The 13,399-nt window shown below is 43.5% G+C and overlaps 1 protein-coding gene across 5 annotated transcripts in view; it reads left to right on the top strand.

Annotated features, from left to right (window-relative positions):
• The window catches only part of EXOC4 (exocyst complex component 4), a 403,799-nt gene that overhangs the window by 109,721 nt on the left and 280,679 nt on the right, over positions 1–13,399 (top strand). For all 5 annotated transcript variants that reach the window (XM_075756167.1, XM_075756505.1, XM_075756247.1 and 2 more), the window contains exons 8-9: positions 184–329; positions 4,644–4,729. In XM_075756167.1, the coding sequence (XP_075612282.1) occupies positions 184–329; positions 4,644–4,729 (232 nt within the window). The remainder of the gene's footprint in view (positions 1–183; positions 330–4,643; positions 4,730–13,399) is intronic.

Below are 13,399 nucleotides of genomic sequence, written 5' to 3'. Positions count from 1 at the left end.
GGTGCCATACAAGTCACTTGGATCACATTTCTGAAAATAAAGCTAGGTTCCCGTTAATTAGAATTTTTGAGATTTTTATTAATTTTCCAATCCTGTAGAGTACCTAAAAATCCTAGACATTCACGTTACATTATAATGCTGTTTTTATTTTGAATGTTGAGTTCCCCTTCCTTCTGTTCGCAGATGCTGCTGACAGAGTATCTGGATATGAAGAACACCCGCACGGCCTCGGAGCCGTCCACCCAGCTTAGCTACGCCAGCTCTGGGAGAGAATTTGCAGCATTCTTCGCAAAGAAGAAACCACAAAGACCTAAAAACCCTTTGTTCAAGTAAGTGCTTGGACGATGTTAAAGCTGTGCCTAAGCCATCTCTGGTCCCTCAAGTACTGCACAGCACTGGCTGCTAATCGCAGTTTCACAGTGTGAGAGGACTATAAGTTTTGAGATGGAGATTTAATGCCCAAAGCTAAAGCCTCAGTAAGATCTCTGTTATGGATTCATCACTGGTTTTTAAAGTGTAGTTCTTTTCAGGGCTCATGTCGGGACTGGGATCCCATTATACAAGCTGCCGCAAAGCATGCAGCGAAACATTACGCTTGTCTTTGTCCATGGTAAATTCAGGACCTGTTAGAGAGAGAGATAAAGGGGACTGGACAAAGAGAATTACGATAACTATATAATTACTAGATAGACTAAGCGGTTAATCCTATCACTGCCTCCTTTGATTCAGAGTTCAGAGTGGAAAGAATTAAGTGGTTGAGAGGAGGGTGTAAGAGAGGGGATGAGAGGCTAGGTGGCCAAGGGAAGGATTTCATGTGCAAGAATAAGAAATGAGGAGGAGTGGTTGGTGAGCAGCACTGGTAGGAGAGGAGAGATGGTCTTATTACTACACCTGGGTTCAGGGGAGCTGTGCTGAATTTTCATCTCTTCCCATGACTACGTGTGCTGGTCGTTCTCTTTGGCCTCTTGAGGATTTTGGGGGATACCAAAACGTTCTGTTTTGGCAGTGGGTGCTCTGCCAAAGTTCAAAGATCACAGCTTCCTCAGCTCTGCCAGCATAACTGCGTGTGTGGCTGCTCCCTGGTTCAGTGCTGCCAAAATAATCTTTTGAATGATTTTTTTTTTTTTTTTTTTTTAATAATGAGATTGTTCAGAAACAGTTGGTGAAGGAACGAGCAAGTTTCATGGTAGATTGAAGGGAAGGGCAGAGTGGAGCTGCGGTGGGAGTACCAGCAGCTCGAGGCATTAACCTTTTAACCGTGCTCAGCTGCAGCAGGAGCAGTGTGTCTGATGGGTCCTCAGCACCCCTCTGCACTATCAGCTGGTGCAGGGCTTGGGCTGTCAGTCTTTCACTACCCGTCCGAGCGGAGCTTAGCCTCATGAGGGTTTGCTCTCCCGAGTTGAGAGGGTCCAAGGTTAAAAATATCTAGTGGAATATTCGCTGGGGAAGAAGCGATTGGAAGTGAGCTTGTGTTTTCACCCCTTATTTTGCTGGAGATGGGGATCCATGAAGTCTGGGTGTGTTTTTTTAATAAAGAACCCCTCATTTGTGATTGGAGATAGCTTGTTATATGGTGGGGAAATTATGCAGGAGCTTCAGTAATGGGAAAGGCTGAGAGTAATCAGCTGTTTCGGGTAACTGGGAGGGGATCTTTGTGTTCTGCATCTTCTTTACAGAGTGTTGGTTTGGGGTTTTTGTTTTGGGTTTTGGGTTTGGTTTTTTTTCAGCTAAAGCTTTTTCTGGATTATCCAGAACTCCCTGTGCTTTGCCCCGTGGGCATGTGTATCCGGTGGCTGTATTCTCGGAGTACCAAAGGCCCCAGTTAGAAACTGAAATCTTCTGCACTGACTTCTCTCCCTCTCGCAGGATGAGCTGTCTATGTAATCCTCTGTTATTAAAGGTTAACTGTTGCCTGGAGGATTTCAGAGGTGCCTCTTGTCCCTGTCAACCCACGGTTATTCCTCCCCCACCCTTTTTTTTAACATTCCCATGGCTCTTGGGCTTGAGAATTACAGTCTTTGAATTTACTCTGACTAGCAGATGAATGTTGGAGCAAAATGGGGCTGCTCACCTTTTCATATTGTGTCTGTTCTTGGGTGTACTTGAGCCATTTAAGTTTGAGGAATGAGGATGCTCTGTTTCACCTCCAGCAGTTTAAGGCTGTAAATTAGTTTGTCAGCAGAGAGTGAAGGTGGGTTTAATTGTTTAAAGCGAAAGTGCATAACCTCATAGGAGCAGCATGTCTCTTACCACTCATGGTCTTGTCACCAAGTCATTGCTGGCACCAGAGTGACAGCAGCACTTATTGGGATCTCTTATTTGGTTATCTGTCTTCTGTCAGCTGTCGCTATATCTATGGAAATCTCCATTGAAATGGAATTTCTCAGTCCACTGAGGAATGTACATGTTTGATGGAGTGTTATTCTTGTCTCCTCTCCCATCTTCAGTGCTTTTCGTGCCAGGCTGCAAGGCTCTTTTTCTTGCCTTTCCATTAGCTCCATCCGAATTAGAGGAGCCTTCCACTTGTCACCAGAATATCTACGTTTAATTCCGCACTTCAGGGGTCTCTTAGGACAGGGCTCCACCTCACGTTTTACTCGGAGATGGATGCAGGTGTTTGTACCGTAACCTGTGATAGCTTGCTGTAAGCTAATTTTATAAATACTAAGTATTTTTGCCAGTTGCATTTTCTAGCAATAGTGGGAAGAATGAGAACTCCTCAGTTGTGTCCTGCTGTCTGGAAATCAGTAGCTAGTATTTGGAAGAGACTTCGAATCAGTGTTTCCCTATCTTTAAAATGGGTTTAATTAAAAAAAAAAAAAAAAAAAAGTCTTGATGTATTTAGTTGTTTAATGTTGGCTTAAAAAAGAAAACTTCAGCTGAGGGGTAGTTTAGGAATTCAGATAGTTCATAAACCTGGCTTTCTTCTCTTCCCAAAGGTAGCCAAGTGCACATTCAGGTTGCCATCTCCCTGCAGATCAGATTTGCAAGATGGAAATTGGGCTTTGGTGGGAAAGGAGTGGATTGTACAAGCAGATGTTGAACACCCAAAACATTAGTCTCGGGCTTGGCTATAATTATGTGTAGTTCTATGTAAAACAAACATATTTTGAAAGCTTTGCTGTGGGAGGATCAGCGTGGGGAAAGGAGTTACAAGAGTAGAGGAGTTAAGTGGAAATAGGAATGTGGGAGAACAGCAGATGAAAGAAATGGCAGAGGAGGGGAAATAGAGGAATGTAACTGGATGGCTCTGGGAAAGAAGTGGGATCCTGCAGCAAAAGCCAGTGCAGGGCTCTGAGGAATAATCAGAGTTGCTGTCTCAAGGAGGACACTGAGCTTTATTGCTGTAGTTTGCCTTGACCTGGAACTTCTGGTTTTGATGCCTGGAGAAAACCTCTGGACCACAGCGATAATGTTATGCTTAATATCTCATTAGGGGCAAAAGGGAGCACATCATAAATACAGAGCCAAGAATTTACTGTTTGTTTAATTAAAGTCTTAAGCATTCGTTGTATTGTGATAGATTGTTGTTAGTTCTGTTGCAATAATACTAACACTCACAGTCCAAATTAGGGCAGAAAAGCCTCATTAATAGTAACAACCTTAACAGCGTTGCACAAAAAAGCTTACAAAAGCTTGTCCCTTTTCTCTGATGTGATGCTGGTGTTTCCAGTGTCCCTCTGGGCAGTGCTAAGGCTGGTTCAGTCTTCCTTAGCAGAAGGGTTGTTACAGCAAATCATCAACGTCTTGAGGTCTTCACCTCGAGGAGTTTGATGTTCGTGAAAGATGCTTTCCCTCCAAGTCTTGTGTTCGCTTTGGCTATTTGAAGATGCTTTGTCCCCATGCCATGCTCCCCTCTCCCTGGTCCCCAGCACCAGTGGCAGAGCTGCCCAGCTCCAGCCCGGGCACAGCAAGATCTGGTGTTTGCTGGGCAGTGCCTGCCCGGGGCGGCAGCCCTTGGCCATGCGGGGTGTCCCCAGCGCTGAGCTCAGGCAGGTCGGGCACGAGTCCTTGGCCATGGGACACTTGTGATCACAGGGACACCCAGCTCAGGGCACGGCAAAATCAGAGACGTCCTGAGACCCCACGGCGTTGGGTCAGTGCCCACTCTGTGGCCTTTTACTATCAATGGCAAAAATCTTGTTTATGGGGCTACAGTAGTTGGGAAATATTTGTCTCTGCCTCTCAGATTGGTCCTTGTCGAGTGTTAGAGCCGTATGATAAATGCTGAATAATTTATCGCTCCCTAGTTTCCAGGAGAATGTTAGTTTTAAATTTTCATGTACAGGTCAGCAATTGAGATGGTGCTAGCCTATGGCTTTGGTTTCGATTTTACGAGGTTTTGGGGCCATTCCTTCTTAAATGTCTGGGTGCTCCCAGCTGATAGCGCGGAGGAGCATCTCTGTGCTTTGCGGGCAGGTCTGTGTCACGGGCGGTTGCTGGTAGAGCTGTGTTGATCAGAAGTGGCAGAACGTGGTGCATCAGTGATGGAGTTTTATAGGAAAAATGTGCTTTTGTCTGCCTTGATAATTTTGCTCCAGCATGCAGAGAAGTCCTTTTAATTTAGAGCTGACTGGTGCTTACAAGAAGGATGTTTCTATGGATGGCTAACTGACTGGATTTATTATTTTTTTTAATTACAGGTTTGAGTCCTCCTCCCATGCTATTAGCATGAGTGCCTATTTGCGTGAGCAGAGAAGGGAACTTTACAGAAGTGGAGAACTTCAAGGTGGGGGAATTGATAATGTGCTAGTTTGGATAATTCTCTTTTGCAGGAGCTTGAATATCATGTCCATGCTACATCAGAGTATTAATACTTCTTTACTTTGGCACACAGGCTGTCTAAATGTCTCCGGTTTTTAAGCTCTGTTTATTTATTCTTACTACGTTGTGAAGCAGCAGGGTTTCTCTTTATTCCCACTGCATTTTCAGCTAGCAGGTCTTAGTCGTAAAAGATACTCACAAGACAATGGGTGACATGCAGACAGTCTCACCATGAGCACTGCTTTTGGATACTTGGAGCTCATGTCTCCTTCCTTATCTGCAGTTTATTTCCTTACATCATATGCTGAGTGTCATACTTACCCTGGATTGCTTTGGGAGCTAAGCTCAGTCAGCTCACGTTTGAAGTTGCAAGTGGTATGGACTAAAGTGACCAATTCTTTGTCTTTTGTACAAGACTTGAAGAGTTGCAGAGTGTTTGAAAATGGTGAATTTGAAGAGTTGGTCTACTCTTGCTGGTTTATATTGCTTGTGGCAAGTGCTGTATATACACAGAGAAGTGTTCTCTCCTCTGAGCATGGCATCATTTCATGGTTTTTTCCTGAATGATCTAATTCATAAAAGTGTTGGTTTTGGGAACGAAATCAAAGGAAGATCTTAAAGCTGTCATGATAGTGTATAGCAGGACTGAATTCTTTTGTGTCATCTAGTCTAGTTTCTTACTGGGCTAATTGTAACAAGCAATAATATGTACTGTTCAAATATTACAGTGATGGACAAGGGTAGAATTTCTTCTTGAAATCTTACCCATGATAATTTTCAGTTGGCTTTTAATTAAGGATGTTTTATAATTTACAAGCGAATTTTTGGATGACTTTGTGTTCCCTTCCTCCTTTTATAACTTAGTTGTCCTCAGTGACAAGTTAAACCCAGTGTGAGAAGAAGCCTTGAGGGACATACAGTGTTCTTGTGGACAGACTGCTTCACTTAGGTGACTCTACAAAGATGTTCTTAGTCTTGATGATTAAGGATGTAAGGATGCACTCTGTGGTTAACTTTAGATAGTTCTGGATGGACTGTGAACTAAAAATCTGAGATAAAGACGTACAGAAGTTGACAGTTGCCCACACTATGATCTGACAGCTTATAGGAATAAAATAAAATGGAGATACCTGTCTTTTAAATTGTAGCATCGCCATTTGTGCACACTTGGAAGGTATTTAGCTTACAGCTCTTCGCCTCTTGAGACTCAAGTTCTCACCTTAAAATCTGTCACATGTTCTTGTGCCCAGGATCAACTGAAAGAGGTTACCCACTTCAGTAGGGTGTTGAAAAGTGTAAGCTGTTGTATTGCACCATCATTTTCTTATACGAGCAGGCAGTATGTTTTGAGTAATTACTTCTCCACAGTTAATAGCTTTGTGCTACAAACCGCATGGCACAAGTGTGGGTTCAAAGCCAAGAATTCTGGAGCTGTTGAGAGCACTAAGTTTGGAGCAGTGATGGGGCCATCAGGGAGCCTGCAGCACTTGCCTCAAGATTTTCAGGTCTCTTTGGGATTAGTCTTGTTGCCTTCTGTCGTTCAAAGTTGCCTTCACGCCCTGACCTGACCAGTTGTCCATGTTGCTTTAAAAACACAGTAGAGAACAGTATTGACTCGCTCCACGTCCTCTCCCAGGTACCTTATGGCTGAGATCTGGGTATTTTTGTGGTTACTATTGCTGTTAGGCTGAACTGAGGATTTATTTTTAAATAGCTCCTTTCCTGGATTCAGAACTTGTTACTGATGGTCACAGCCAGATTTCATGAAAGAGTAACTCCTTATTGATATAAGACAAATCTGGAGGCAACATTTGTCTCGAGCGGGAGGTTGTGAGCATTTTCAAGAGAGGAGGGTGCAAAAGAGAGCTGTGCAGACTTCCAGCTGCCGAGCTAGCACGGGGTTGGAAAGAACAAAGCCTGCGAGCTGACAAAGAAGTAAAGGACAAAATATAGGAATTAGTGCGGATAGGAACAAGATTGTATTGCCCTTTCTGGATGAATTGGAAGAGCTTGAATGTGATGCAATAGGTGACAAAAAGTCAATGTAGGGAGTCAATAGGGACAATAGATGAGATGACTTTGCTGAGAAATCTTTGCAGTTTAACCATCAAGAAAAGTTTCCCTTTGAACTTTATGTTAAAAATGTACTGTCCTCTCTTTCTATTATAAGCTGCTGTTCCCTTTTAGGTAGCTCATTAATCTTCCTGAATCTCAGACCACAGCAAGATCTGCATTTTGATATTTTTTTTATACCCCTTTTAAAGAGAAATACAATTTAATTGTTCAATCAGGTTACTGGAAGGCGGGCATGTGACAGTCTCTTCTGTGAATGCCACACAGTTTCTCTTCCTGACAGCCTTATCCACAGGGATGATTTTTCAGTGGCAGCAGGGGGAGGGTGGCTTGTTAGGAAATCTTTTTCCTGAAAAGATCTTCAAAGAAACATATGCATTTAAAAAAAAAAAAAAAAAAAAAAAAGAACTTATAAAAGTTTGGCTCCTGCCAACTTTTTGAAATAAGAATTTAATTTAAATAGCCTTAAAATGTGTGAAGATCAGAGTAATGCTTTGTCATTAACCTCTTTCATTTGGACTGAAATAGTGCAGTGCATAAGGCACACATTATCCCTCAGTGGGAGAAGGGGACCTGCTGTAAGTGATTTAGAGATGGAAGGATTAATTCTTGTGTCTTATTCCACTGAAATTGGAGGAGGAAGACTTGGCCCTTGTATTTTTCCTATTTTTTTTTCCTTGAAGTTGGACACACTAGTTGTTTGACAATTATCATTAAAAAGGGAGGGGAGGAGGATAAATCAAGTACAGAACTGAAATATCTCCTTCTAGACTAACATAGATGTGGTGCCCCAGGTTGTTGTCAGAAGTACAATGTCAGAGGTGGTTTCTTCTGTACAAAACAAGTAACAATCATCATTAAGCTTCTTATTTCTTATTTTTTTCCCAAGAGCCTGCCGTTTTCCTTGTTGATGCCCTCCTACCATTTATCAAATATGACGTTCTTTGTATAGACTGTCTTAAGTAACGCGAGTATACTTTTAAAAAAATTTATTCCACGAGCAGCTGAATTACTGAAGCCTTGTCCATCTCAGATATGTCTCCTTTTCTCCCTTAACACCCTTCCTTCATTAGCCACCCATCTCACCATGTCTCTAAACCTGCTTCATCCCCCTCGTTTCTCTCTTCCCGGCACCCACCAGTGCCTGCCTATGTCCCCGAACCACCCGCTAAGCGAAAACCAGCATCTACCGTGGCTGGATCGAGCGAAGTACATACCGAGCAAGCAGCCGCGTGGAAGCAAACGTGCAGGTTGCTGCCTGGCTGGTAGGTCCCAACAGCACGAAGAGCTAACACGTCCTCACTGCGGCTTTTCCTTCCGTGGAGGCACACGTTTATTTTGCTTTTGTCCGCACGGCTGTCTGTTTTCACAAAACCGCTCAGAATTTACTGCTTTTAAGATCTATGCTTCTGCCACCTTTGGTAGAAATTGGCTCACCAGCTCAATTGTTGTGAGGATGGGACAGCCAGCTGGACAGATAGAAGATCAGATAACTCTTATTTTCATTGGAAACTAGGTTAAAACGTTGCTGTATTTCACCGCAGAGGTGGTTGCCTGTCGCTGACTGGTGGAATGAATCCCATGCGTGCACCTTATTTCACTCCACTGCTGTCTTCAATTACCAACGATTTCTTGGGAATAAAAGAAAAAACGTGGTTTCTTGCCATTGAGGAAGGTCAAGGACTGCAGGAGGGGACAGTGGATGGTAGGAGGGTGTCACTGGGGCTGCACAGTAAGGCAGGAGACAGTCTACAGGGGCCTTGAGGTTCTTTTCATCAACTTGAATGTAATTGGTATCTGGAAAACAAGGTTACAAGCAAAAATAAAGACCACTACTGTTCCTGGATAGTATCGATGCAGGTCTGGATTTCTGATTGCGTATTCTGGTAGTGCTTTTTAAAAGCACTAACTCAAGTTTTAATTTCGTTATACTGAGCTTGGTACATACGTGGTTTGTGCGTTGTGCGTGCAATTAGTTTTCACGTGATCCAGCAGCCTTCACCAGCACGGTTGCCTTGCACGAGCGCATTGAAGTCTGTCTTCCAGGGCTTTACGCGTCTACATCTTGTGGGGCTGAGGCAAAGTGACTGGAGCTGCATTCTGCAGGTACCAATCAATTAAAAAAATCATAAAAAATAAATAAATGCAAGCCAACAACAGAAGCAAAAGGAGCCAGAACTGAAAATGGAAAGCTCAGTGGACAATAATCTTTATTTCAAATGATGTCTAATCTGAGCTAGTGATCTTCCTTACTCGTGGATAGCCTCGTCAGCGCGGGATTCAGGGCTAGGGGAGCTCCGGGGACACGAGACGTCTCGCCAGCAGCCGTGCACCGTGCTGCTCGCTGTTGGCTGATAATTTCTAGCATGGTATTACTTTGTCAAAGGTGGTGTAGTTTATAGGCTGCTTCTAGATATATCGGGTATTGTTTCAGAGTCCTGTGGCCATAGGGAATTCATGTAGCTGTATACTGTGCTCACGGTAACCGTGGCCTCAGTTTAGTTTATCAGTAGAAATGGGAAAAGATGTTTTTATACGCTGTAAAAATCTGAAGAGCCTCGAGGGTGCTGATCAGCATGGAAAATAGCAGCCGGCTTCGCCGTTATCTGCGCGCGTGCAGGCCCTGGTCGTTCGTATGAAGGTCAGCTTTGCTGGTGGTGTGCGTCTGGGCCGTTTTTAAGAATGAAATGTGAAGTGCTCCCGAGCAGCTGCTGTTCCCATGGATGTTAACGGACTCCGCACCTGCTCAGCACCTCTTAAAATTTGGACTTGTTATTTCATTCACCCTAGAAGCTCAGCGCACTTCAGCATTAATTAAACTTCTCAATGTCTTTGCAGAGCAGGATTTTATTTGGATTGTAGCTGCACAAGCTGAGGTTATGTGATGCATCGTCCCAGGAGGGACGGTGGGAGCAGAATTAGAGTCAAAATCCCAGAGTCACCTTTCAGTCTTTTGTTAGATTGCACTGGTTTGGGTCTGAATAGTTATGGTATTAATGTATATTCATCTAAATGGTGCCTTGGGCACACTCGACACAGCCGTGCCTCGAATGAGGTGGCTCTACAGCCCTGTGGTTGCTGCTGTGCCCACGCATCTGCGTGCTGCCGTGCGTGGCCGTGGGAGCTCGGAGGATGCTGCCATGCAGTGCCCTTCGAGGAATCACTGCCTACCTTTTGTGCTGTGTAAGAGGATTGAAAATATGCTTGTGTTGTCATTGTGCCTTTAGGTTTCTTCTTTTCATTTGTTTTAGGGTTTGGGGTTTTCTTTGAGAAATTATGTCCTCCCTGATCCTCCTACTTGGGCAACTTGCGGATGAGTTTGTGCTCTTATTGTCACTGGAAGGTAGGGCAGGGCTGGTTGTGCAAGGCAGAAAAAAGTTAAGTGACTTCACAGAGGAAGCCCTTAATAGAACAAAGAATGAAGTTCATACCCCAAAGCAGTGTACCCCCACGTTTTGTGGGCTGAAGTGAAATTTCTGTATTTCTTTATGAAATTATTTAAGCAGTTTCAGTCCAGAACATCTCTGTGATGCAGTACACTTCTCTTTACTTTTTAAAAACACATATAAATTCCTTTTGCTCCATTTTTCTTAAGGTTTAGTTTCTCAGAGGTGATTTTAAATACCCAGCACTCTTGCAAAGTTACTTTTTTCTTGGTGGGAGTTTTAAACTCCACAATGAAAATCTAATGCAAGAGTCTCGATTCTAAATACACAACGCTCAGATACCTCAAATCTGATATCTTGGCCAGTAGTTCAGCTATATATATCTCATGTGTAAGATTTCCTTTTTGCTAGCTACCGTGTGCAATATTATCTTTCTTACCTGAATGTCTCTTCATCTTGGCCGTGTGTTTGTCTCCTGGGTTGCAGTGGGTGTCAGCAGAAGTTTGGACCTTGGCTGAATGGCTCAGGTATAACTGTTGGTGCTAAGAATTAACCGATTTCCGAAAGTTTAAAGGATCAAGCGTTGTCCCAGTGAGTCAGTAGGACTACAAAACTAAAGGTGTCTCATGTCCAGGTCTGGGAAAGGATGGCAAATCTGGCTGTGAAACAAAGGCCTATTGTAATAAGACTGTGGATACTGGATTTTATCTTTTTTAAACCTTATTTCTTATAAGTAGAACCTGTGAAGAATTTTTTCTTGTTGGCCAGGTGATAAATAGAAAGCACCAAACATCCCTATGATACAAATTTAATATTAGAGAGTGGGTTTGGGTTACTCACTGGTATGCTGTTCATCTATTCCCGGTCCAAGCCGGAAAATTTCTCGCCATAAGGTTTTAAGTAATTAAGGAAATCAAAGAGAAATTCTGCTAATTAAGATTTTGACGCCAAGAAATAGCAGCAGAGGCAAATGGTATCTGATATGACAAGGGCACAATGTAAGGCCAGGTCCAGGGAAAACGCAGTTATTTGTAGGTGCCTTGTTCCATTTGGATTCACCAGAGGGCTGCCGGAGGGAGCCAGCTGTGTTCGCTGTGTGACAAAAACGAATCTTGACATTTTGGATAATGAAAATTCGGTTCAGCACCTTTTAGAGATGTGTATGATAATATGTTGTCAGTCAGAGGCAATGAGGAGGAAGGGGGGAAGGCAATGTAATTCTTGTCTGGTTAAAGGCGACGTTGTGACAAGTGGACGGTCCCGGTTAAAAATACCTTTTAGAAAAGGATGGGGAATAACCAGCTGAAGAATCAGCAAGTTGGTTATGCTAAGGAGGGGGAAACGGTTTGATGTTATGAACCTCCTGTCACGCAGCTGCTTTTGTCTCCCCGTGATGCGCAGGATCACAGTTTGCTTTGAGCTTGGGGAGGGAGGAGAGGGGAGAGAATCGCTTTTTTGTGGTTTGACAGTATTAATGCAATCATCTAGTTCAGACCTTGTAAGCCCACTTATTATTTCCTCTGCGTGTGTTTTTTCTGGTTTAGCGGATTAGCAGCACTGTCTCTTCAAAGGCTATCCAATCAAGAAGGGGTTATTAAAACCGGGGCGCTTTATGACTGAGAATTAATTAGAGCAGCATTTTCATGCAAAACATCCAATTTTTTGATTAGCAATGGAGCAGGGCCGCAATTAACACTCTAGGAAGCTTAAATTTCCAGCATTTTGATTCTCAGGAAATGAGATTATCAAACTGGGGTCAGGCACTTGACAGCATAAGGAGGATTATGTGTAAGAAAATAATTTGTTTCTTGATTTTGCCTCCGAGATTGTTATTAAAGCTACGGCAAATTCAGAGGGAGGCAAAAAGAGGAGGGAGATACCTAAAAATGGAAGCAGGAGAGATCCTTTGCTTTGTTAGTGCCCTCCTCGCTGTGCAAAGAGCTTTCCTCGTCCCAGCATTAGCGCGAGCACGCTTTGCATTTGATTTACAGCAACAGGTTTTCATTGCTTTCGTGGGGTTAGTCCGCCCTTGCTGATCGATGCATTTTGAGACTCCTGCAGTGATTTTTTTAAATTTTTTTTTAAATATTCAAAATACTTATATCCAGGGGAAGAAGACAATGCAATCATCTTAATAGACGCATCGCTTTGTCTCAGTTCCTTTAAGCGAGTATGTGGCGCGCGTGTGTTTTAAACAATTTTTTTTGATCCGTTGCTGGTGTCTGAGGACGTGTGTTATTGCTTATTAAAGGCTGACCTTGGCCAGCCGTCGGGGTCTCTGACAAAGAAGCTGGTCATCTCTGTCACTTCTAAAGAAGACCGAAGGGTTTGGAGGGGGGAGGTTGTATCTCCCACGTAATTCTTCTCACTTCTCAGGGAGATGTAAGGTGTTGAAAGTCAGGCTTGGGCTGTGAAATCTCTTCTTTGGCTTGTGTCAGGGACTTTGAGCAGGCTAAGGCAGTATGAGTCATTTTTGATAGCCAATCGATATTTGCTGACTGCTGCGAGTTCAGAGAGTGCCAGTTAGCATCTCTGTAAGAGAGCGGGAAATCAGCTGTCATCCGCCTGCTTTTTAAAATGACCATACAATTTTTTTTTTATTACTACTTATTTTTGAGTGAAATTGTTCATGAAAGCAAGCACTGTGAAGGTAATTGTTGCTAGCAGCCGTGTTAGCTGCATTCTTGGTCCTGAGTCTTACCAGGCAGTGCCCGCAGCTATTGCATCCGTTTCTGCAGCAGTCACGTTGTTAAGGAATCACAGAATCCCAGACTGGTTTGAATTGGAAGGGACCTCAAAGCCCATCTAGTTCCAACCCCCCTGCCATGGGCAGGGACACCCTCCACTAGCCCAGGTTGCCCAAAGCCCCATCCAACCTGGCCTTGAACACTGCCAGGGAGCCAGGGGCAGCCACAGCTTCTCTGGGCAACCTGTGCCAGGGCCTCACCACCCTCACACTGAAGAATTTTTTCCTTATACCTAATCTAAATCTTCCCTCTTTTAGTTTAAAGCTCATTCTTAGCTCACTCTTTACTTGCACCTTCAATGTATCTTCACAGCTTGGACTTTGTGCTTTGCTCCCTAAGGTGGCCTTGGCAATGCATTCCAACTTTCAACCATGACAATCTTTGTTATTCAGTTTTGGAACTCTTTTCAGGGCTTCTGGTAAGTCCTCG

Source organism: Balearica regulorum, chromosome 1, assembly GCF_011004875.1.
Source record: "Balearica regulorum gibbericeps isolate bBalReg1 chromosome 1, bBalReg1.pri, whole genome shotgun sequence".
Lineage (NCBI taxonomy): Eukaryota > Metazoa > Chordata > Aves > Gruiformes > Gruidae > Balearica > Balearica regulorum.
Note: the sequence above shows the minus strand (reverse complement) of the source record. Positions and strands in the feature narration are given on the sequence as shown.